Raw genomic sequence first — 25,955 nt, 5'->3', positions numbered from 1 at the left:
AAGGGGACTAGCTATGCTCTCTCAATCTCAAGATGCTTACATCCATATAAACTCCCCCCCCCCCCCCCCCCCCCCCCCCCCCAATTGAATGAAGTATCTTAGATTTGTTGTGGTAGACCATTACTTCCACTATTGTGTACTGCCTTTCATGTCTTCACCAAATGTCTTGCCATGGTGGTTGCGCACCTGCAGAAACTGCTAGTGCATGTGTACCACTGTTTAGACAATTGGCTGATTATGAGTACATTGCAGGCAGGAACCACAAAATTAATGCACAAGACCATCCAGCTGTTGGAGTTGCTATATAGTCGTCGTCTATTCCCACTTAAGCCCATCTTCTCTCTTGAAATTTATAGAAGCTCTGTAAAAGCCTTCCTTCCCCAACAGAGGGCTTCCACCTTGATATCTGCAATGGAGAAAGGATACAGATGAGTCAGTAGACATCAGCGTGGGAAAATTTGAGAATGTTGGGCATTCTGTATCAATAAGCATCTTCCTTTTATAAACTACGTATGTTAAGACAACTTAATTACTCGAACCACAGGATTTCCGGCCAGTTCTCCAGGCGATTGTGTTGAATGGCATAAATTATTGTAACATTAAATATCTATCTTTCAGTGAATAAAATGTTACCTACAGATTGTGCAGAATGCTGCTGTGGTGCTAAAATGTAGGACCACATGACTCCCAAGTTGATATTCTTCATTATTTATCTAACGGTATGCCAGAATCAAACTAGCTATGATAATACACAAATTGCTATATAATGATGCTGTGGTTTAATACTGTCTTGAGGGTTATACAAGCTTCAAGTAAACTGGGATATCTCAGTGTTAGCAGGGCTGTGCCATCTCGGTAGCCGGCTCATAGTTTTCAAACTCTTTATCCGAACAGCCAAGGTCCATTTCTCCCAGCAAGCTCTTCAAGAAGGCTTTGAAGATTCAGCTTTTTTTTTTTTTTTTTGCTTTTTTTTTTAATAGTCCTTTTGATGTAGCAGCCTTATTTTAGACCACTTTGACACTGGCATATTTTTCTTTTCCTTTATCTGTATGTTCATTTTATGTATGCATGGTTTTTAATTTTGTAATCTGCCATGAAAGCTCTGAAGGATGCGGATTAGAAATCCTTTTAAATAAACTAGCCACACAAGATGAGTGATATTATCTAGCACGGAGTCAGCTTCTACTCTGTCCTAGTCCAGAAAGTTTTGAGTGTCTTCTGGGCCCTTGCAGGAGTTCCTGCACTTACATTGCCACGTGTCTCTCCCTCAGTCTAATTTTGTTCACTTCATGAACAGTCTCATTCTCTACCCTCTTATCAATTCACCATCTTATATCAATGAATACTTGTGGAAAGTGCTGCCACAAAAGGGCTTTGGCAGGTAAACATGACACATGTTTGGGACCAGACCATGACCAAGGGCACTGTTATTGGTATCGCAAGCTCAAATGTGAGCTTAAAAGCTCCTCAAAGCACAAAAGTGGTTTTCATTTTTTTTTTGTGTGTAACTGTGTGTTATGCATGTCTTATGTGCTCTGCACCGAGCATTAATTTGGAAGATGTGGATTATAAAAACATTTAAATAAATATGGTTGAAACTATCAGAAAAGGGGTACGATCCCAACAAATGACACCACGGACTCAAAGAAAAAAAATCATGGAGTAGGTCTTTGGCACAAAAGAATCAAGGTGCAAAAAAATGGCTGTGTTGAATATCTGGCACCGAAAAGTAGTGCAAAAACGTTTTTGCGGATAGCACAAGCTGCCAAGATCCTGATGCCAAAGAAAAGTATTGTGGACAAATCAGCACTGAAGAATGCCGAAAAGTACATATGTACTTCATAGTCCTCTCCTTCAATGAGCGCCATGTTGTCTCCGCCTCTAATGCAGCCAGAGGACTTCTTTCCACTAGTAGGAAGGGCAGTCTTGGTTTCTTCCTACATCTGCTAGATTGCCATGCATTTGTTCACAAACTTGGATAGATTTTGAGAAATATTTGAAGGAATTGCCTGATAAGGAACTACTGTTCCAAAAATCTGTTTTGGAATGCTTAAGAGAACTAAGATTGAAGCTTCCTCTTCCTTATTTTGTGAAACCCAAAGATAAGCGTTTGGAAGAACCCATTATACCATCTTCAGGGGAAGAAATGAATTCATGTTCACCTTCAGATATCTTATCACAATTGGAGAATTGTAAAAATTCCTATGATTCTCGAGATTATAGACCAAGAAACTAATCGCCCAATCCTCCATCAGACTCACTTCCAGAACTGAACAGAAGATACTACATACCACAGCATTTATGCTAAAGATTTCTGAAGCTGTACCTTTCAGTCTTCAAGAAGCGGAATGTGTAACTGAGCTAAAAGGAGTTGTTCAGTGCATACAACCACAAAAACAGTTCAAGGCTGTTCCAGTGCACCAAGCATGACTAAATGTACAGATGAAATTATGCAAAATGTCCTACTCCATATTACTGGTGTCAAAGAACATAGACATCAAGAATACAGATGTGTCCAGGACATAAAGTTCAGTTACTAAATGATTCACTAATCGGAGATGGAAAAAGCTTTAAAAAAAACCAAAAAAACCCACATTCCAATAACCTATCATGTAAGGATTCAAAAATCCTTGACTCAGTGGACAAGTTTTCCAGGGTGCTGACTACAAGCTAGTAAAGACACCCACCCATTACAAATAATCCAGTACTTACTGAACAGCGTACAAACACTTAAGGATCATGCAAACAAATTACCAAAAACCCAAGATAATTTACTGAAGTTATGAAAATCATAGGGAATGGCCACTGCTTTTAATCGCATCAGTAGCATGGGATCTTCTTGGTGTTTGGTTACTTGCCAGGTTCTTGTGGACTAGTTTGGCCTCTGTTGGAAACAGGATGCTGGGCTTGATGAACCCTTGGTCTGACCCAGCATAGCAATTTCTTATGTTCTTATAGAAGATTGTGCAAAACATATTGCACTTTCCATCCAAGACTCTTGATATGTCTTTCAGAATTTTGGCATCTGGTATGGTAGCCACAAGTTTAGCATGGCTGCGTGCATCTGGACTCGCAGGACTACAGAAACAAGTCTATCAAGAACCAGAGCACCATTCTTCGGATGTTCCAATCATCACAAATGGATACTTATTCACAAAGAAGATATTGTCAGGACCTTCCTACTATTCACATAGGAGATACTTCAGTCACAACAGGTGCAAAGTCAAAGCAAAGAGGACATGTACAACAACAAGGAAGACAACCTTTGCAGAGGCTATTGAGTCTGACATCTGTTTTTTGATTCTCAAAATGGTTTCATTGATAACTCAATTCCGCACATACAGATAGGGGAAAGGCTTAAATTCTTCAAAGAGCAGTGGACAAGCATTACCACAGACAAATGGGTCTTGAAAATCATTCATCAAGCATTTTTCCTAAATTTTGAAAAATTATCACTTAAAAAAAAAAAGCCTATTATAAAAATCATTTGAAATTGCAACTAAAAGTACAAACCAAGAAGTACATTTCCTCCTAAAGTCCAAAGCAATCCAACCAATTTCTCAGTCAACAAAGGAAAGGTTTCTAGCCAAGATATTTTCTAATCCCACAGAAAACAGGATGTCTTTGTCCAGTTTTAGATCTTGGAGATTTGAATATCTTCCCAGAGAAGGTTCATGATTATCTCATTAGGTACAATCCTCTCTCTCCTTCACCAAGAAGACTGGTTGAGTTTGTTAAATCTCAAATGCACTTATGCTCATATTCCAAGCAATAGGTTCACCCAGCAAAATCATTACCAATAAGAGAGTACTACCCTTTGACCTAACAGCAGCACTGAGAGTTTTCACCAAATGTTCAGAAGTAGTAGTTGCTCACCTCAGGAAAGAAAAATTGCTAGTTTTTCCATACTTAGTAGCCTGTCTATCAAGTACGAGCTCTATAAGGGATTGAAATCAAGTAGTAAATGTGATGCACAAACTAGAATTGTGATACATTTCGAAAAGCCCAACATGGTACATCTCCAATACTAGAAGTCAGAGGCAACACTGGATATAACAGTGCATTGATTCCTTTTTCACTCAACGCACAATTAAACTCTGGAATTTATTGCTAGAGGACGTGGTTAGTGTAGCTGTGTTTAAAAAAGGATTGGATAAGTTACCTGCTATTAAGTTCACTTAGAGAATAGCCACTGCCATTAGCAATGGTACATGGAATAGACTTAGTTTTTGGGTACTTGCCAGGTTCTTATGGCCTGGATTGGCCACTGTTGGAAACAGGATGCTGGGCTTGATGGACCCTTGGTCTGACCCTGTATGGCACGTTCTTTTGTTCTAAGTCCAGTATGCCCTAAAGACTTTCAGATATCGACTAGCTAACAAATGGTCTTGGTTCAAACTGACAACCAGCTTGTAGATGTACAGGCTTGCCCCCTGTGCCAGGGGATTGTCTAGTGGGACTGGGCATCTCTCAAGGGATGGTTCCCAGGCCATGTATCTAGCAGGTAAGGAGAATGTCTTGGCAGATTGAGTTGGACCCTGGATACCCGCAAATGGTCCAAGGATTGGGGAGGAGGATAGCAAACCAGATATTCTACTTGTGGGCACCCCCACAGAACAGGAAGATTCTGGTCCTGCTTGTCCTCGGAGAGAGTTGCTTACCTCTAACAGGTGTTCTCAGAGGACAGCAGGATATCAGTCCTCAAAACCCGCCCGCCTCCCTTTGGAGTTGCAATCTCATAATGTTAAGGATCAAGACTAAAGGAGCCCTCACATGGCATAGTGACAGTCAATTTTCTAGGAACTTTGATTAAAAATGTTCCAGGCCGGGCTCCATTAGATGTCAGCCTGCATGTGAACACGGACATCCTGCTGTCCTTGGAGAACACAAGTAAGCAACTCTGCTATTGTATAAGATTTTCTGTCTTTGTTCTTTAGCAATTGGCTCAAACAGTGATTTTCTTTCATATTCTACCCTGAACTAATAAGGGTGGGGAACATACTTCTAAATATACTATACAGTATCATGCCTGCTATACTTTAAATGATTTATTTGGAAAGACAGCAGTGGTCTGGGGGAAGGACTGCAGAAAGTTGATGGTGCTTTGGTCTTGGCTTGACAACAGAGAAGGTCATCTTAGTGCAGACATATGGAATGATTGGAAAAGGAGATTGACCAATAAGGCCAAAGGTCCTCTTACAAAAGCACATACAGCAAGATGCATAGCATAAGCACATGGAAGTGCTCTGACTGGTCAGATATCTGAGAAACCTCCAGCAGTATGAGTTAAGTATCCACTAGAGTGGAAGCAGCATCACATTGGCCAGGCTGAGCTCATTATTATATTGGCATCTAATCGCAGATTGTCTTAGATGTATACCCATCAAGTAGTTAAGCCTCTGACGCGGGGCCCAGTTCAGGGGCTTTAGACTTGCCACACCATTTCAAAATCTGCGGTTTCCTTGTGTAAAACCTTGTGATGTAATGTGGCATTGATAGCCTTACTTACGAGTCCGAATGCTTATCCAGGAAACTGGTTCCTGCTGTGTGCAAGAGCGATGTAGTTTGATGTAGCCCTTATGAACAAATGGTGTATCAAACCATATAAAGTAATGCATGACACTGTTCCAGACGTGCTTCTTCTCAAGAGAGCTTAAATAACTGCAGAGAGAAAGATCAGCTTACGTAAGGGTATGGTCATGCTTTTAACGTTGTTAAAACAGTATTCTGACCTGTAGGGACGAGGTGTTCAGCAGAGAACATGGCCTTAAGTGTAAGTGTGCGCCAGTTCCCTTCCTACCTTCAATGACTGTCTAAACATGTTGGGGATGAGCCTGGTAAGATTAGAGGGAAGAGTAGGAGACGATGTTTTTAGTAATGCAGCTACAGTAACAAACTAAACTAGTTTTAATACTTTCCTCCCCATGTCTCTTCTCCTTCCTCTTCTTGCTCTCTCCTTTTTGTCTGCCTGCCTCACTTGCCCTCTTGCAATCTCCCATCTCTCTCACTGTTAATCCTCTTTCCTCCTCCCTTGTCCGTGTCCTTTTTCATCCCTGTCCCCTCATGGTCTGTCTCATCTCCCACCTGCCTCTCTCACAGCCGGAGAACACAAAGGACGATAAGGAAGCGGAGGAAGGCGAGGACGACGGGGACAGCGCCAACGGAGAAGACGACTGTTAGGAGCTTTGTTGGAGCTCAGCGGCCCCCCCCCCCTCCCTTCTTAGTACTCCCCAAGAGATCAGCTGGCGACAGTCCTCCTCGCCATTCTCCTTCCCTTTCCGCGTCTCATGTGCTCGTTGCCCCATGTCAGCTAGCGCCTCCCTCTCAGTAGTTTGTTTGCATCCATTGTAATTTTCCTTTCTTCATTTTGATACCTCTTTGAGACTTAACAATAAAAGGATGTATGGTTTTTAGTCTGGCTGTTTCTGTGCAGTATCTTTTCCAAGGAAGTTTTGTCTGATGCTCCAATACACTGCTTTGGGGAACCCCTAGGTTTATAGAGGAAATGGGATCTTGAATCTGGAAAAGCTGTCTTCCCTCTGCCCTGCTACTGACCCCTTTGTAGGGCTAGGGGATGATATTCTGTATGCCAAAGTACTGGCCCAGCACAGTGTTAGGTGACCCGCTGAGCAGGTATGGTCGTATAGACACTGTGCTTTGAAGGGTCTGCATTTCAGGTGAGTAGATAGTTTACTCTTATTGGGATAGTCATTAGCTTTTGCTTTTATAGTGTTAGAATAGTGTCTTAAATCAGATACAGGCTTTCCTAAATGTTCTTAATGCCTGTTGTCCTCAACGAGGTGAGACCCCAAAGTTTGACTTCACAGAAGCACCATCCTGTTTTCACCTTATATAAATGACCCCTGTGTGAGGTGTACATTTCCTTGGCAGTATGTGCTTCCCTCCAGTCCAGGTATCTATAATAGACAGGGAGCAGTGCTTGGTTCAATCTCCATCCCTGATGGTTTTCACCAGCCACGTCATTTCCTGGTTTCAGCTCTGTTGGTTCCCGGCTGTAGGCTCTTTGGTTTGGCCCCCTTTTTTTTTAATTCTTCCTACTTGTTTTGGAATAAAAATTGAACACTTTTTTTATTATGGCCATACAGAGCAGCAGGAGCCTTCAAAACTCTATGAACCTGACTATCCTCAGCTGAGTATCAGAACTGAAAAAATATAGTGGAAATCTTATTTCTAAGGGCCCACTGTGGAGCTAAGTCGGCAAACATGAAGATAGGCCATTTTTTAATTGGGCTATTTTTGGTACATTTAATTTGAACTCATTTTGCACACTGTTGCATTATGATGGTGGTGCCAACTGGAATGAATTTAAAGAGCTTTTCTCTGCATGTGCTGCATTTCCAGAACTGTAGCACCTCTGTAGTTTTTTTTGCCACCCCAGTCAGTCTTCCACAGCTCTGTGTATGCACGTTTCCTCTTGACCTCAGGTTTTTTGCTCCTTTTTAAAAGCTTTATTTTATTTTCTGCCAAACTGAGGAAAACTTCTGCAGCACTTGTTTTTCCATAGACGATCCTGAAGAGGCTTACTCTCCAGATCTCCTTAAAAGTCCTCACCTGCCTTTATTTGGTCTCAGGAAGTACCCCATTCACCCTTCGAAAGGATAATAGGAAACTTCATACATCTTAATCCTGCTGGGAAAGAGGGCACATAAAGTCCAGGTTAGTTTCAGGATTAGACAAGCCCCCATCTCTTGCATCACACTATGGCCCTCAAATCTGCCTTTAGAAGGTCCCAGGCTACCAAGACCCCTGTCTTCATAAGCCTAAAGCCTTTGACTTTTTTTTTTTTGGAAAGCAAAATTATCAGAATGCTGTGCTGTAGTTCCCACAGCGTTGCTTTTCAGCCCTACATAGGTGAATATATGCACATGATTTTTGAATGATGCTGCAAAGCTTATTGGTGGCTCTAGAGAGGTAAAATGAATTTCACACCCTTATGGAAAAAGGCAACTGGTGAGAAATATCCAGTTGAGATGGCTTACAGCTTCTGCTGTAACTTATCGATATGCAACACTTATGGCTGCAAGTTTCTTGTCACCTTTATTTAAAAATCTTATATGCTGCTGCTTCCACTCAAGTTGGTCCAGAGCCAATTGCAGTTTAACAGTTATAAAATGCACCAATTTTAATTTCAAAGCTTCTGTATGCAGCACCCCAAACCAGAGCACCTGTGGCCAGAAGCCTGGCCTAGGAAATGGACTAGGGTTCTCTGGCTGCAAGGCTCCTCCTGAATATCTTACATGTTGGAATAGCTTGGGCATTTCCCTATAGTATAAGATTAAAATGAGCAAGCTGGTGCTTATGGTTTCTTCTCCCATTACCAGCCCTATTACAATTTATTTAATATGGCAACCATGTTACTTTGCCAGTTTGAGAATATTATTTTTGTGATCATCTCTTTTAATGTACCTTGTGAATTGGTGTAGTTCTAGTCCTATCCCAAGACAAATATAGTGGAACCAGAAATGGTACAGAGAAAAGCAACAAAAATGATAAAGGGCATGTAATGGCTTTCTTAGAGGCGCTAAACAGATTATGGTTAGCGTGGAGAAAGAGATACCAGAGAGGAGTATATAAAATCATGAGTGGGGTGGAACAGGCAAATAGGGAATGGTTATTTCCTGTTCATGCCCCAGATCAGTCCAAGCTCCTGGGTTTTGCCTCCCTGCCAGCAAATAAGTCGGAGAAGAAAAACTTTACTGACACGCTATTTAATGTACAGTGCCGCCTGCAATCCCTCAGTATTTCATTGTCTACAGCAGCTGGTAGAGGTGTAAAGCCTGCAGATTGGTATTAAAAAAAAAATGTTGCTAGAGGATGTGATCAAGGCATCTAGCATAGCTGGGTTTGAAGGGGCTTTGATAAGTTTCTGGAGGAATTATCCATAAACAGTAAAAGCCACCACGTCTTCCTCGGGTGAACAACATGCAACTGGATCAGCTATTTGGCATCTGCCAGGTACCTCCTAATGACTTGGGATTGGCCTCTCTGTGACATGGTGCTGGATTTGATGGCCCTTTTGGTCTAACCCAGAATGGAACAGCTTCAGTTCTTATATTAAACAAGTGTCTTCCTTCTCCCCTGCTTGGCATGCATGACTGAAATACTGCAAGAGGCTGTGAATTGTGGGCTAGTGCTGTCCTCTGGTGGTGGCTCGGCTGTAAGCCACATCTGCTGCTAAAATAGAGCTATGCCCATGTGTGATTCTTCAATCGATCTATGTACCAAGCAGCTTCCTTGACAGCACTGGAATCAGGTTTGTTGGGGGGGACAGCAGTTTGTAGGTCTTTGAACTTTGAGGGGGTTATGAAATTGAACAATATTTCTATGTGTATATACAGACTTAATAATTTCAAAACAAATGCCCTGGATGTCTTACGAGATACTTAGAAAAGGTCAGAAATCCTAGAGGGAGGTTTTTTAAAGTGAAACAACTAAATTCTGTCCTGGAGGCTGAGGACAGCTTCTGTGTTTATATGTCTGCAGGTGGATCATTCTGTCTGTGGTAGGAGCTTGTTCTCCAGCTTTGTTGTACCTTTAGCTATGCCATGTCCTGGACACTTTTAGGAGGTTCTGCCTCTTGCGTCCTCTACGATTTCATATGGCTTGGCAGTTTTATTTTCTACTCGTTTGGAGAGCTCGTTACATGACCTGAGTCACTAACAGGTTTTTGTTACATGCAACAACCATCCAGTATCCCTTTCCATGGCTGTTCATACACTATTAAATTATCACACACATGCATGGGGGTAAACAGAAAAAAGATGCCTAACTCGCCCCTGTGATGGATGCACCCAGAAAACAGGAATGAATTTTAAAGTCATGTCGACTGCCTAAAATCCTCAGCTAAACAGCATATTTGAAGCTTAGTCGGATGCTTGCATTAAAGACTTGAACAGGCATATGATTCTCTGTTGTTAGCTACCTGCTGTATTGAGAATGGACACCACAATGTGATACTGCCTTCAACCCTTCCCATGGCTGTGCATATCTGCTTTGGGGCATCTGTCTGGTCATGCACTTCATTTATTCATTGGAAAATTGTCAGAGGGTTGGACCTTTTGTGCTGCTATAGTCCTGTTTTATGGGCCGATACAGTAAAGTCCGCGGGAGAGCGGGCGAATGGCTGCTCTCCCGGTGCGCGCACCGGCCACTCTCCTGTGCGCGCAATTCTGTATTTAAATGAGGCCCGGCGGTAAAAACAGGCAAAAGGAGGCACTAGGGACACTAGCGCGTCCCTAGCGCCTCTTTAGGGACAGGAGCGGCGGCTGTCAGAGGGTTTGACAGCCGACGCTCAATTTTGCCGGCGTCTGTTCTCGAGCCCACTGACAGCCACGGGTTCGGAAACTGGATGCGGGCAAAATTGAGCATCCGGTTTTTGACCAGACAGCCACGGGCCGAGTTCAAATTTTTTTTTTTTCTTTTTTTACCCTTCGGGACCTCCGACTTAATTTCGCCATGATATTAAGTCGGAGGGTGCACAGAAAAGCAGTTTTTACTGCTTTTCTGTGCACTTTCCCGGTGCCCGAAGAAATTAGCGCCTACCTTTGGGTAGGCGCTAATTTCTGAAAGCAAAATGTCCGGCTTGGCTGCACATTTTGTTTTCTGAATCGCGCAGGAATACCTAATAGGGTCATCAACATGCATTTGCATGTTGCGGGCGCTATTAGGTTCGGGGAGTTGGATGCGCGTTTTCGGCCCCTTACTGAATAAGGGGTAACGCTAGCGCGTCCAGTGGCGGGTTAACAGTGCGCTCCATCAGAGCGCACTGTACTGTATCGGCCCATTAGTTAGGGATGTGCTGTCATTATTTATGTATATATATATATATATATACATTTTTTTTTTTTAGTAGCCTTACTGTGCCCATAATGTTTGTAACATGGACTAAAACCATTTTGGTGTATTTTACATTTTTTTATGCGCACTAAATCTAAATAAATGAAAATGCAAAATAAGTGAATTTTTTTTTGTCTAAAAACCCTGTTCTAAATATCTCGCGTTAAACACCTACTTAAATTCACTCCGAAGGGCCATGATTTACAGAGTCTGCCCTCGAAAAGCTCCTCAACTATAGCGATCTGCTTGCACAAAGCTTCATTCCATGCCTACTCGCATGATGCTGCAGAATAGGGACCCCAGTGTTTGGGAAAAGAAGGTGACATCTGCTGCTATAATGGGGGTTGCAGCATGCATGCCTGTCCCTTAAAACAAGAGTGCTTATTTAGGATTGAAGCATGGTGGGGGTCTCCGCTCTGCTTCCCTGGGGAAGGCCAGTTCGACTGCAGGGAGGCTGAGCGTTTTCTGTAGTACAGGAACCGTACAGAAGGGGTGAATGTTCCTGTGCATACCTGGCTAGGAGACATAAACTGTGGAAGAGGCAGAGTTTCCACAGCTTGGTGCCTTGGGATAAACAGATGAAAGTTTCCACGTCATAATTTGAGTAACCACTGTGCCAGGTGACAGTCTGTCTGCTGTTAGCTCCAAACAGTGCTCTGTGAAAGCTGCCCCTTTTTTTTTTTTTTCTCTCTCTCTTTAAACTTTGAACATTATTAGTCCCTCGTACTTAATTATAAGCTATTTCTGAATACTCATTAGTCTAAGTTAGGCAAAGACAACAGGTTTCCTCTATGGATCCAATTACTGGCAGCCTTCCAACATACACACGCTCTGCCAGTCCCTTCGTAATAGAGTGTCTCGGGGGCCGGAGGAGCAGGTAAACATTGTTAAAAGTATAGGTTGAAACTTCTGCTCCCGAGGCAATGCTTAAAGCAGAAAACTTTAGGTCTCTTGGTGCAGGCTGAGTGACAGCTGTGTGCTAAGAGGCTGCAGATGCATGCGTTCTTACACTATTTCAGAAGCTTTCCTTTTTTTTTAAGTAAAATATAGGATATGATACAGTTGACTTATTTTTTTTAGGAGTGGTGGTACAGAGAAATGTAATTCTTCTTCCTGCCTGAGTGCTGTGGTCTGGGGGCGGTGAGGGGGTTCAGGCCCCTAGCAGAGTTGCGGGTACACAGTCCTGTCGCTTCTTCCTAACACACAAGCCTGGTGTCCCTTCCCCAACCCCTTCCGTTAATTTATGTATTCATGACACGCTTTTTCACCCAGAGAATTCGAAGCGAGATATGGTTGTCTCTTTCATGTGTCAAGTCTGTTACAATCTCAAAATATCCATTCACACACGTACATAAATCATGCAAAGACGTTGGAACATGTGCACACTCATTTTGCCGGAAAGTTTCCATATATGCTGGGATTGGGTATTTCCAATCTGGCAAAGTCTGGGCAGGATAACAGTTTCTTTCACTCCGCTGATGACTTGGTTACAAATGTACAGCGTATGTTCCACTTTCAACAGGCTTAGCATGGAGTAAGCAGTATTAGGAACTTGGACAAAGGTCGGCGTGTGAACTTCTGATTTTCTTTCAACCTTGGCAACGGTTTGACCCCCCAAATGATAACTGTTAGGCAGAGGAAGGCTTGTCTACTTCAAGCCCATTTAACCATCTCAAGATAGCCATTAAGCAGTAAAGTTGTGGCTGGTAGCTGTTTTCTCTTTCTCAGCCTTCACAGCCACATAAAGATGGCTGTTGGGCAATGCAAGCTTGGGACTTGAAGCTCTGACCTTCTAGCTTTTACAACAATGTAACTAGATAGACTAGGGCTTCCCAAACCTGTCCTGGGGACCCCACATGTATCTCATGCATATTCAGTGTGAATATCCTGAAAACCCGACTGGCTGTGAGCTCTCCAGGACAGGCTTGGAAAGCCCTGATATAAGAGAGATGTTAGGTAGGGTCCTTCGTTTTCAGAGGGACACAGGGGAGAGAACATCCAGAGGCCCAGCTGATTAACTACCTAACACTAGGGAACTTCATTTTAAAATTTTCCTGGAAAAATAACTGTTAAACACATGAGAAAAATCATTAGAAATGTCATTACTTTTTTTTTTTGTTATAACATTAAAACTCCCAGAATTCCCAGGGGGAAAAAAACCTGACAATAAAGGTGCCTGATGTTAGGTAATCAGATGGACCTCTGGTTGTTCTCTCATCTGTGCACCTCTGTAACCAAGTAGTGATAGTTGATAGGCCACGGGAAGAGCGTTGGACTCATTAGACCTCTGCTTTAAGTCCAGCCGAGACAACCATGTAAATCAGACCAGTGCAATGCTGACAGTTACATTCGACATAGAGCAGAATGTACATGGGGGAAATAAGCTTTCTTAACCCTGTGTGTTTCTTCTCCCAGATCTAAAGAAGAGCTGCAGGGGATGGGTGTGGGAACATCTCCACTACTGACCAAAATGCGCTAAAAACACCACAAGTGGAGAACTTTTATTCCTTTGTTACAGAACGCCAGGAAGACGCCTTTCCACCCAACTTAAAATTTGCTGGGGACCTTGCAGCCCGCGGATGTCCTTTTTATGGTTAAATTTGAACCCAGCTGGTGTGACATATCAGAACTCTGGTTTCTGGAAGAGTGGAGCTGTGTGTCTGTTTATGAAGAAGGGGACTTTTAATCAATGGTTGACAGCCTGCATCGTGTGGATAGATTTATGCAGCAACGCCGTAGCAGCTAATGTCTTTGTTTTTAGATGATTTTGTTTACAGTTAAATAAAACCATTGTGCTCCCCTTCTTTCTGCTTAGTTTATTCCCTGAGGAGGAGGTCTGTGTTTATAAAGTTTCAGATTCCTCCTCCTTTCCAGTTGTCAGGAGTTTCAATAAATGAGAAGAAAGGAGTTGATGCTGCACAGCTGTCGCTCATCTCTGCCCCATGCTGCCCTCACATTGATGGCGTGGTTTTACAGTGGCTTGCAAAAGTATTCAGACCCCTAACAAAGTCCAGATTTGTGTGGCTTACAGATGACACACAAATTATTCCAGACAGTATGTTTATTGCAAACCAGTATGCTCTTAAAAGTACATTTTCAAAGTCACAATTCATTATTTCTCTGCATTTTTTGTATAATAAAATTAAAAACTGAAAAACGCTTCTTGCAAAAGTACTTGATAGACCACCTTTTGCTGCAACAACAGCTTTAAATCTATTGGCGTAAGTTTCTACTAGTTTTGCACACTGTGTCGGAGTGATGTTTCCCATTCTTCCTGCAAAATTTGCTCCAGGTTGATCAGGTTGGTTGGATGTCGCTAATGGACTGAAATTTTCAAATAGTGCCACCGATTCTTGATTGGATTGAGACCTGGACTTTGACTTGGCCATTGTAGAACATTCACCTTTTTGTTGTTCAACCACTCCTGTGTTGCTTTGGCCTTCTGCTCAGGATCGTTGTCCTGCCGAGAGGTGAACCTTCTCCCAAGTTTTAGTTTTATTTATTTATTTATTTATTTAACATTTTTATATACCGACCTTCATGAAAGAAATTCATATCAGATCGGTTTACAAATAACATGGGGGAATAACAAAGTCAAACCATATAACAAGAAATGAAAGTTACATATAACAAGGGGTATTAACCTGGAGGGCTAGGATAGCCGGAGCGATAGTAAGGCATAACTGAACAAATTAGATAATACAATAATATGAAGAGGAGAGGCATAAGTGTATTGACTACACTTGTGGGAGTGTTTAGTAAGGAAACAGTATCTGAACTAGTGAGGAATTGCTGGTTCTGTAGGCTAGGGGAAGGCTTGGATGAAAAGCCATGTCTTAAGTTTTTTACGGAAGGTAAGCGGGCAGGGTTCTAATCTGAGTTCTGTGGGCATCTTGTTCCAGATGGCTGGGCCGGCTGTAGAAAAAGATCTTTCTTTGGTGGATGATAGGCGAGTGGATTTCGTTGTAGGGGGTTGCAGGGTACCTTTATATGCTTCTCTGATCGGTCTGTCTGATGAGTATAATTTGAGAGGAATCTGTTTTGTAGCAGACCTGTTTTGAGCGGAATCTGTTTTGTAGCAGACTGAAGCAGGTTGTCTTCCAGCTCCCTATATGTCGCACCATTCATCCATCCTTCACTTCTAACAAGACGCCTAGTCCCCGCTGAGGAAAAGCATCCCCCCCCCAATACTTTGGTCTTTATTTTCACAGCTTTCCTTCAGATTCACAATCTGACCAATGGTACTGGAATGAGAGGGGTCTTTTAATGATTCACAGGTAGAGGCCAATTGTTAGGGCGATATCTTTCATCTGTGTGCACTTGGAACTTCCACAGCACAGGAGCTGAATACTCACGCAAGCAGAGAAAGAATGAATTGTGACTTTACACAAGAAAAACTTCAGAAAAAAGCATTTTAGGACAATATTACTTAAGGCTTTTCTCCCATTCTGTCTGTGTGGAAAAAAAGCTTAGTAAAGCAGACCCCTTAAGAATTTTACATAATTCTTAAATTAAGACATCGGGAAAAACTTGGAATTCAGGATCATATGTGAAAAACACTGAGAACTGATTAGGGAAGCAAGGATAAAACTGTAGATCAACTCGGGTCTGTGGTTTTGTACTAGGTAGGGCCTTCCTCAGCACATATGATTAAAGAGTAAGTCTAGATGTCGGTTCTCCTTTAAATTTGCCCGCAGTGCTGGGTTATAACCTTCCTCAGAGCTTTCTTCACCTCCTGGTTCCTCAGGCTGTAGATGATGGGGTTGAACAGTGGTGTCACCATAGAATAGAAAATAGACACGACTTTGTCCCAGGAAAATGTTGTCCTTGAAGTGGGTCGGACATACATGAAGATTGCTGAACCATAGTAGATGCTCACCACAGCGAGGTGGGAGGTGCAGGTGGAGAAAGTCTTTTGTCTCCCGAATGGGGACTTGATGCGTAAGACAGTGGAGATGATGTGGGCATAAGACACCATGGTGAAGAGGAAGCAGCCCAGTATTATAGTCCATGAAAACATGAAAAAAGTGACCTCCACCAGGGAGGTGTCAGTGCAGGAAAGGTTTAGCACGGGGGCAAAGTCACAGAAGAAATGGTCAATGTCTTGGGGGCCACAGAAGTATAAGGTGGAGATCCAGACAGCTGGCATCACTGGAGCGAAAAGTCCTGCAGTCCAAGCAAAGAGCACCAGATAGCCACTGACCCTGCTGGTCATAACAGTTGTGTAATGCAAGGGGTGGCAGATGGCTAGGTAGCGATCGTAAGACATCACGGCCAACAAGAAGTTTACAGCTGCTCCAAAGCCAAAAATGAAGTAGAACTGAGCGATGCAATCCTGGACTGAGATGGCTTTGTTCCCCGTCACCAGGCCGGCCATCATTTTAGGAATTAAGGCAGTGGTGTACCACATCTCCATGAGAGAGAAGTTACAGATAAAGAAGTACATTGGCTTGTGGAGGTGAGGCTCTGCCCTCACAGTGCTTATGATGATGACATTAGCTGTGACAGTGAAGATGTAGATACTTAATAGGAGGATGAAGAAGGCAGTCTGTAGCTGGGGGATGACAGTGAACCCCACCAGAATGAATTCGGTCACGGCAGAGTTATTTCCCCTTCCCATTGCTTCATGGTTCAGGTCTGCAGAGGAGAAGACAATAGGATAGACCCTGTAACAAGGACCAGCAACGCAAGGTTAATGGATGGAGCACAGAAGCTGTGAATCTGTACATCCGGTGGTCCCATTGTTTTGAAGCAGATTATTGTAGTTATGTGAATTCTCTCTTTTCCTACCTGTTTTTGTTTGCTCTCGTGTGTTTTTCTCTTGTCTCCGTCTGTCTCTGTCCCCTCTTTGTTACTCTTTCTCTTAGTATCAGAGACTATGAGGGCAAATAAATACCGCAAAGTTAACCAAATTTGCTCATTTCCCTGCTTTGCAGTACCACAGACCGGACTTGAAAAGTGAGCCTACCCCCTCTTCTCTGCCAACTGCTCTCTTATCGCTCTGTGTGTGTTTGTTTTGTTTTGTTTTTTCATTTGCTTCCTGAAATCCAATGCAGTTTTTTGCTCCAACCCAGTGGGAGACCTCTCCATATTATCCACCATCCTGGCTGACTGTTTGTCTTTCTCTCCCCTTGTTTGTGCGTAAAGCTGCTGAAGTGGTATGAGAGTGAAACCAGTGACTGGTAATGTTTTATTGTTACCCACGCCCTGATCACAGGAAGGGTGGGTAACAAATGTTTTAAAATAAATAAATAATGCCGATCATTCACAAACATTGATAACTCGTTTACCTTTTTAAAAAAACGAGCAAGAAACATTATCAAAAGTAATAGTAAATATTGTAGTTACTCCATCTCATGCTGGGATTGGTAAAACGGGCTATGAATTATGAAATTCTAGCCCTGGGATTTTAAGGGATTCATTAAAAAAAATTAAGGATCTCAGGGAAGTCTGACAATCTGAGGAAGGATAGGTGGTAAACGTGGTTTGCAGGTAAATTCACTAATTTTATTTTTTTTTTAATAGCTAGGAAGCCAACTTGGGGAGTGATACTAAAAAGATGAAAATATAGGCAGAATGCTGTGCTACCTCAGATCCCTGCTGTAATTTATCCCCTCCCATTCCCTCCCCTATGTTGTTCTACCAAAAGCGGCCATATGGTTATAACAAATTATTTGGATTATCAATACAAACTCCTACTTCGGTTGTATGATCACGATTTCTACCATGTTTGCTGATCCTTTACTATTTCTTTTGAAGGCTTGGAAACTTTTAAAGTTTTTTAATGATCTACCAGGCTCTTTTCAAGACCAACTGGTTCTGTGGTAGAAATCCATCAATGGTGTATTCAACACTTCAGAAAGGCAATGTCGATTCATTTAGACAGACGGAGGATAACTGTTAAACAAATGTATGCAGAAGAATATATGTGCATATATGGTCATGAGCGGATCTACGCTAGTATTTTATAACCCACATGTATGATATATATGCATTTTATAAAACATGTGCATCTCTACCCCGCAACATACATGCATATGTAGGCTTACATCCAAATACATTCAATGCATTGAAAGAATGGATATGAAGGCACTGAACACGCATATTTTTCTTACCTATTTTAAAAATATACGTGCATGTACTTTAAGCGTGAAAATAAAGTAGAACTTACATATATCAGGATATATGCACGAAAACTGATGCATTTTAAATATGCGCACATCAAGGAAATTATAATTTTTACCAAATAGTTCACCAGTTCACCCAGTCATTGGGACCTTCCTGATTCTTCAACCGGACCCTCCCACTCAGTGAGTTCTATACATTAAACGTTTAATATCACACCAGAAAATTTGCAGGTATAAAATCACTCGAGTATGTTGTCAAATCTACTTGCTTAAGATTCTTTTAAAATAGCACTTGCACATATAAATCTTTGGCCCTGTTCTGAAATGCTTTTATATGCATATATGTGCATGCAAAAGTGAAAATATGCGCATTTTTTATTCATAAAATACAGAATATGTGAGTAGATGCCACTTATATGCTCATTTTTATGCTTGTACTTTTTTTGAAAATTTGCCTCTTATGTTTTTTAATTTTGGGAGCTCTGCAAGAGTGGGATGTCATAAACATCAATGACATAAACTTCCACATTTAATATACTGCCCAATGATACAGCGCTACTGGCTTCTACGAAAGAAAACCTACACAAGATGATAGATGAATCATGAGCTGTAATGACTATGGAATGAATAGGAACACCAAGAAGACATAAATTATGATTATCAGCAAAAGAAATCCAGATTATAGAAATATTTGCCGATGGAACAAAACTGAAACAAATAAAAAGAATATAATTATCCAGGTAGCTGGATCACGGAAGATGGAAAATGTTTTAACACCTTTATGCAGGTAAAAGTATGCGACTTGTTCCACAATCCGCTGTCATGGAGGTGTTCCTGAGGTTAGGTCCCCCCGGCAATACCCGTAGTTTTGCATTTTCAAAACTTGTGGAGTTGATTTTCAAAAGGATTTACGTGTGTGAAACGGGGGTTATATGCGCTTAAATGGACTTCTGAAAATTGCTACGATAAACGCCAGTTTTACACGCTTATCTCTTTTTGAGAATTGCCTCCTGTCTGCATTGTTTTTTGAGTGCTTTGAAGTGTTTTGCATTTTTGTGGCATTATTAAGCCAAAGAAATTGCTGTCTTGTGCTCTTTATTGGACCCAGAGGAGGGATACACTCTCTTCATAAGGTTTAAATGTAGGAATTTGTCATCACAGTTGGTTTATAACTAAGACTTCCAATCTATACTTCTAACTATTTTTCCAGTAGGTTTTGCACTGGACCTGTTTTCTTGATTATGTGTCTTGCTTGGTCTGCCTTCAATAAAGTTTTATATTGTCATGGTCGTATATAAAGGCACCCTAGCATTACTCTTTTCAGAGTTGAATCGGGATGCTTCTGCTGCGCCTCCTGCTGGCTGGACATGCCGCCTTGGATACCCTGCTGGCATTAAAAGTGATTTCCGTTTTGATGCTGTTGCTTGCAGCACGTTCCCGCTCCTGTGTGCAAGCAAAGTGCGTTTCTGGGTTGTCTGCCTTTCCTGTGGTCCTGCCAAGCGCCATGGACTCCTCTTCCAAGGCGCTATGCAGTCCATTTTCAAAAGGGATCTAGCCTTATAACTTTGGGGGTGAATTTTAAAAGGGTTGCTCGCCTTAAAAGGCCCATATGAGTGCGCAACAGAATGCGTACTAAAAACGGGTGCATTAGGAGCGGGACAAGGGCATTCCGGGACGGGGCCAACATTTACGTGCGTAAATCCCTATATTAAAACCGGCGAACGCAGCATGCGTTGGGCTCTTAGCTGTGCATATTTACGTCTGCTCTTGGTCAGGTGTGAGTCTGGAAAATCTTGTTATAGCCAAAATCTGACTGAGCCAGGAGTCTGGATAAATGGGGGGAGGGGGGGGAGTGCAGACTGAAGAACCAGAGAGGTCTTGATGATCTGGAGACAGACTGGGAAAACTGGTGGACTAAGTGATCATAAGAAGATAATAAATTGCCATGCTGGGTCAGACCAAGGGTCCATCAAGCCCAGCATCCTGTTTCCAACAGAGGCCAATCCGGGCCATAAGAACCTGGCAATTACCCCAAACACTAAGAAGATCCCATGCTTCTGATGCAATTAATAGCAGTGGCTATTCCCTAAGTCAACTTGATTAATAGCAATTAATGGACTTCTCCAAGAACTTATCCAAACCTTTTTTGAACCCAGCTACACTAACTGCACTAACCACATCCTCTGGCAACAAATTCCAGAGCTTTATTGTGCGTTGAGTGAAAAAGAATTTTCTCCGATTAGTTATTTCCTTCATGCGCTCACGTTTTAAAATTTGCTCACTTACGCGTGTAAAAGCCAATAAGGCCTTAGGAAAAGACGCGAAGAAAGTTTCCTTGCATAACTGCTTAAAATTAGGAGCACACATACACGCTCGTTTTACATCGGGTGACCACACCCAAGAGTTTTTTTTTTTAAATGTGCGTTTCGTAATGCGGATCCATATCGATGCCTATTTTATTTGTTTTACATCTGTTTATGCTTCCTTTCTGCATGTAGTTTGCTCCATATTTTGCACTCTTGGAATGAAGGAGCAATCTGGCGATTCCCACTGGGCAAACAAAGACTTTATCACTCTTTTTTACAATATGCTTTGAGTATTAAAACACGTCGGTGGAAAGGAGAATGGCACAAATGTGAAATTTAGGAGACTTTTAAAACTTGAGGCAGAAAATACACGTTTAATGCCCACATTGCAAAGGCTGGATGCGGCTACGTGTCAGGCCCTTACAAAACAGGTCAAGAATGATTTCACCTCTAGAAAACAACATTAGACACAAATACAGGTTTGCAGTGTTTTTTTTGTTTGTTTTTTTTAATGAAAATGGATTTCTCAACTTTTAATTCTCTAATTTTTTTAGTTGGAATCTGTTAGAAATTCCCAGTTTATTGATAAAATGCCAAATTCATGCATGAAGCCCCCCTCCCCCTGCAAGTAGCTAATCCTAAAAAGGAGCCAGGACCAAGCTTTTTTTTCCAAAACTGGAGGAAAATCTATTTTTTTAAAAATGCCTGAAACCTTGCAAAAATTTAAAAAAAAATAAATCACTGAGAAATGAGACCTCTGTTTTCTAGTTTGAAATGCAAGAGCTCGGCACTGATTCATTTGAATGTTCGTATCAAAAACTTTCATGAAGTTTAGGGTTTGCTTGTAAACCTTCCATCCACTGCGATGGAGAAAGGAAACCATCATTGCTGCAAATACTCCCAGAACATAAGAACATAACAAGTGCCCACGCTGGGTCAGACCAAAGGGCCATCGAGCCCAGCATCCTGTACATAAGAACATAAGTAGTGCCCACGCTGAGTCAGACCAAAGGGCCATCGAGCCCAGCATCCTGTACATAAGAACATAAGTAGTGCCCACGCTGGGTCAGACCAAAGGGTCATCGAGCCCAGCATCCTGTACATAAGAACATAAGTAGTGCCAGGCTGGGTCAGACCAAAGGGCCATCGAGCCCAGCATCCTGCACATAAGAACATAAGAAGTGCCCACGCTGGGTCAGACCAAAGGGCCATCGAGCCCAGCATCCTGTACATAAGAACATAAGTAGTGCCAGGCTGGGTCAGACCAAAGGGCCATCGAGCCCAGCATCCTGTACATAAGAACATAAGTAGTGCCCACGCTGGGTCAGACCAAAGGGTCATCGAGCCCAGCATCCTGTACATAAGAACATAAGTAGTGCCAGGCTGGGTCAGACCAAAGGGTCATCGAGCCCAGCATCCTGTACATAAGAACATAAGTAGTGCCCACGCTGGGTCAGACCAAAGGGCCATCGAGCCCAGCATCCTGTACATAAGAACATAAGAAGTGCCCACGCTGGGTCAGACCAAAGGGCCATCAAGCCCAGCATCCTGTACATAAGAACATAAGTAGTGCCAGGCTGGGTCAGACCAAAGGGTCATCGAGCCCAGCATCCTGTACATAAGAACATAAGTAGTGCCAGGCTGGGTCAGACCAAAGGGTCATCGAGCCCAGCATCCTGTACATAAGAACATAAGTAGTGCCCACGCTGGGTCAGACCAAAGGGCCATCGAGCCCAGCATCCTGTACATAAGAACATAAGTAGTGCCCACGCTGAGTCAGACCAAAGGGCCATCGAGCCCAGCATCCTGTACATAAGAACATAAGTAGTGCCAGGCTGGGTCAGACCAAAGGGTCATCGAGCCCAGCATCCTGTACATAAGAACATAAGTAGTGCCAGGCTGGGTCAGACCAAAGGGCCATCGAGCCCAGCATCCTGTACATAAGAACATAAGTAGTGCCCACGCTGGGTCAGACCAAAGGGTCATCGAGCCCAGCATCCTGTACATAAGAACATAAGTAGTGCCCACGCTGGGTCAGACCAAAGGGCCATCGAGCCCAGCATCCTGTACATAAGAACATAAGTAGTGCCCATGCTGGGTCAGACCAAAGAGTCATCGAGCCCAGCATCCTGTACATAAGAACATAAGTAGTGCCCGCGCTGAGTCAGACCAAAGGGCCATCGAGCCCAGCATCCTGTACATAAGAACATAAGTAGTGCCAGGCTGGGTCAGACCAAAGGGTCATCGAGCCCAGCATCCTGTACATAAGAACATAAGTAGTGCCAGGCTGGGTCAGACCAAAGGGTCATCGAGCCCAGCATCCTGTACATAAGAACATAAGTAGTGCCCACGCTGGGTCAGACCAAAGGTCCATCGAGCCCAGCATCCTGTACATAAGAACATAAGTAGTGCCCACGCTGGGTCAGACCAAAGGGCCATCGAGCCCAGCATCCTGTACATAAGAACATAGGTAGTGCCCAGGCTGGATCAGACAAAGGGCCATCGAGCCCAGCATCCTGCACATAAGAACATAAGAAGTGCCCACGCTGGGTCAGACCAAAGGGCCATCGAGCCCAGCATCCTGTACATAAGAACATAAGTAGTGCCCACGCTGGGTCAGACCAAAGGGTCATCGAGCCCAGCATCCTGTACATAAGAACATAAGTAGTGCCCACGCTGGGTCAGACCAAAGGGCCATCGAGCCCAGCATCCTGTACATAAGAACATAAGTAGTGCCCATGCTGGGTCAGACCAAAGAGTCATCGAGCCCAGCATCCTGTACATAAGAACATAAGTAGTGCCCACGCTGAGTCAGACCAAAGGGCCATCGAGCCCAGCATCCTGTACATAAGAACATAAGTAGTGCCAGGCTGGGTCAGACCAAAGGGTCATCGAGCCCAGCATCCTGTACATAAGAACATAAGTAGTGCCAGGCTGGGTCAGACCAAAGGGTCATCGAGCCCAGCATCCTGTACATAAGAACATAAGTAGTGCCCACGCTGGGTCAGACCAAAGGTCCATCGAGCCCAGCATCCTGTACATAAGAACATAAGTAGTGCCCACGCTGGGTCAGACCAAAGGGCCATCGAGCCCAGCATCCTGTACATAAGAACATAGGTAGTGCCCAGGCTGGATCAGACAAAGGGCCATCGAGCCCAGCATCCTGCACATAAGAACATAAGAAGTGCCCACGCTGGGTCAGACCAAAGGGTCATCGAGCCCAGCATCCTGTACATAAGAACATAAGAAGTGCCCACGCTGGGTCAGACCAAAGGGTCATCGAGCCCAGCATCCTGTACATAAGAACATAAGTAGTGCCCAAGCTGGGTCAGACCAAAGGGCCATCGAGCCCAGCATCCTGTACATAAGAACATAAGTAGTGCCCACGCTGGGTCAGACAAAGGGTCATCGAGCCCAGCATCCTGTACATAAGAACATAAGAAGTGCCCACGCTGGGTCAGACCAAAGGGTCATCGAGCCCAGCATCCTGCACATAAGAACATAAGTAGTGCCAGGCTGGGTCAGACAAAGGGCCATCGAGCCCAGCATCCTGTCACTGACAGTGGTCAATCCAGGTCACAAGTACCCAGCAGAGCCCAAAACAAGGGCTGTCAAGGAAAGCAATAGCTTTCGCTAATCTACCTGGCTAATAACATTTTAGCGTTGTATCGTTCGGGGAGAGGCGGTTTTATTGGCATTTTCTTTTGACCAGTCAATACATCTGCCTGGTCTCTGTTCCTCTCTGTCTCTCTTTCCCTCAGTTTCTGTTTTTCTCTTTCTCTCAGTGTATCTCTCGCTCTCTCTCTCTCCCTCTCTGTCTCCTCACTGTCACGGTTCCCTGAAAACATACTCTCTAATATTACATTAAATTTAGGTATAAAAGAGTAATTGATCACATATGGAGCAAGAACTGTTGGGAGCGTTTAATCAAAGTACACAGTCCCTGGTATAAAGTTAAACTAAGAGGGTTTTTATTTTTGTAATTAAGCGGTGTCCTCATGTTCACAAAAATGTGTGAAGCTTGCTGGGCAGACTGGATGGGCCGTTTGGTCTTCTTCTGCCGTCATTTCTATGTTTCTATGTTTGGGTGTGCATGCTCCTGTACACTGTGAGCTCCTAAAAATAAAATAAAAATACCTTAACATTTCATATCTTACCCCTTTTTCCTCTCCAGCACTGAGAGCATGCACAGGAGGAAACCATTTACTTCCCTCTTCGGATCTTCAACCTGCCTTTAACCTACATACTTAAGGCAAACAAAGTGAACGTTACAGAGTGGAGACAGACACTGGGACGCAGACTCACCTGTGGTACGGGTCGTGTCTGGGGTTACAGGCAGGTAGAGGGACCTTTTATAGGTGATTATAGTTGAGGTTGCAAGCAGGATGAAGATGCACTGAGATGGCGGTTTTATCCCACTGGGCTGTTACATCCCTAAAGCATTTTAAAGTCACTTGGCTTGGCTCTAATTAGAGTCTTCTTGAGCAGGCTAAACTTTGTTTCATGCGATGACCAGGGAAAAACTTTGTCCAACATCTGGATTCAGTCAGGATGGGGAGGGATTAATTGAAAATCTGTCAGGATGTCAAGTGATTATGGGGCTTGAAAGGGGGTAGACCCAGAATGCAGAAAGATCTCAGGGAAGTGCTGAGGAATAAGGAGTCAGGCAGGTGATTACAGACCGGTCAGTATAACTTCAGCCTATGGGCCGAGTTGTGGGAACACCACAAAGGGAAATGGTTAGTGCCGTGCCTTGCATCAAGCAGATGACACTGGCACGGAAACTCAGAACAAGATGGCAGGTGAAGATTATTAGGTCAACTTTGGGCCGCCCAGAAGTTTTCTCTCAACTAGTAAATCCCCTGTACTTGTCTCCTACTTTCTTGAATATTTCGGGCAGGGGGCGTTCCTCCCCCATCTCCACTGCCAGGCTCTTTCCTGCCTCCACAAACTCTCGAGGTTTCTCCTGAGCCTCACGTTATTGTGACCTCTTGTTCCAGAACTTCCTTTCCACTGAAAGCAGTTTCCCTCCTGTTCGTTATTTATTCTTTTGAGGTATAAAAAGACAACATGGCTTCACAGAGCGAAGATCTTGTCAAATGTTTGTGCAGTTTGTGTAAATTTCAAAGCGAGAGAAGAGAGAACATAAGAACATAAGAAAATGCCATACTGGGTCAGACCAAGGGTCCATCAAGCCCAGCATCCTGTTTCCAACAGTGGCCAATCCAGGCCATAAGAACCTGGCAAGTACCCAAAAACTAAGTCTATTCCATGTAACCGTTGCTAATGGCAGTGGCTATTCTCTAGGTGAACTTAATAGCAGGTAATGGACTTCTCCTCCAAGAACTTATCCAATCCTTTTTTAAACACAGCTACACTAACTGCACTAACCACATCCTCTGGCAACAAATTCCAGAGTTTAATTGTGCGTTGAGTAAAAAAGAACTTTCTCCGATTAGTTTTAAATGTGCCCCAAAGTTTTGCTGTAATATGCTTTGAATTCCTCGGCAGAAAAATCATGACACAAATACATGATGATGATGATAATGATGATCAGAACATAAGAACATAAAAAGTTTCCATACTGGGTCAGACTGAGGGTCCATCAAGCCCAGTATCCTGTTTCCAACAATGGCCAATCCAGGCTACAAGTACCTGGCAAGTA

At 43.2% G+C, this 25,955-nt stretch overlaps 2 protein-coding genes across 11 annotated transcripts in view; one reads left to right on the top strand and one right to left on the bottom strand.

Annotated features, from left to right (window-relative positions):
- The window catches only part of LOC115078735 (heterogeneous nuclear ribonucleoprotein C-like), a 43,578-nt gene extending 29,917 nt beyond the window's left edge, over positions 1 to 13,661 (top strand). For 9 of the 10 annotated variants that reach the window (XM_029581734.1, XM_029581743.1, XM_029581737.1 and 6 more), the window contains one exon: positions 6,100 to 6,413. In XM_029581734.1, coding sequence (XP_029437594.1) covers positions 6,100 to 6,180 — 81 coding nt within the window. In that variant the 3' untranslated portion in view covers positions 6,181 to 6,413. Of the gene's footprint in view, positions 1 to 6,099; positions 6,414 to 13,272 lie in introns of those variants that run through there. The other variant, XM_029581735.1, reaches the window with a different exon arrangement.
- Positions 13,662 to 15,538: 1,877 nt separating this feature from the next.
- On the bottom strand, positions 15,539 to 16,477 carry LOC115078591 (olfactory receptor 6F1-like). The gene has a single exon (XM_029581522.1). The coding sequence runs from the start codon at positions 16,475 to 16,477 to the stop codon at positions 15,539 to 15,541; it is 939 nt and encodes a 312-aa protein (XP_029437382.1).
- Positions 16,478 to 25,955: the final 9,478 nt, after the last annotated feature.

Source organism: Rhinatrema bivittatum, chromosome 16, assembly GCF_901001135.1.
Source record: "Rhinatrema bivittatum chromosome 16, aRhiBiv1.1, whole genome shotgun sequence".
NCBI classification, from domain to species: Eukaryota; Metazoa; Chordata; class Amphibia; order Gymnophiona; family Rhinatrematidae; genus Rhinatrema; species Rhinatrema bivittatum.
This window is presented reverse-complemented; position numbering and strand designations above follow the sequence as displayed.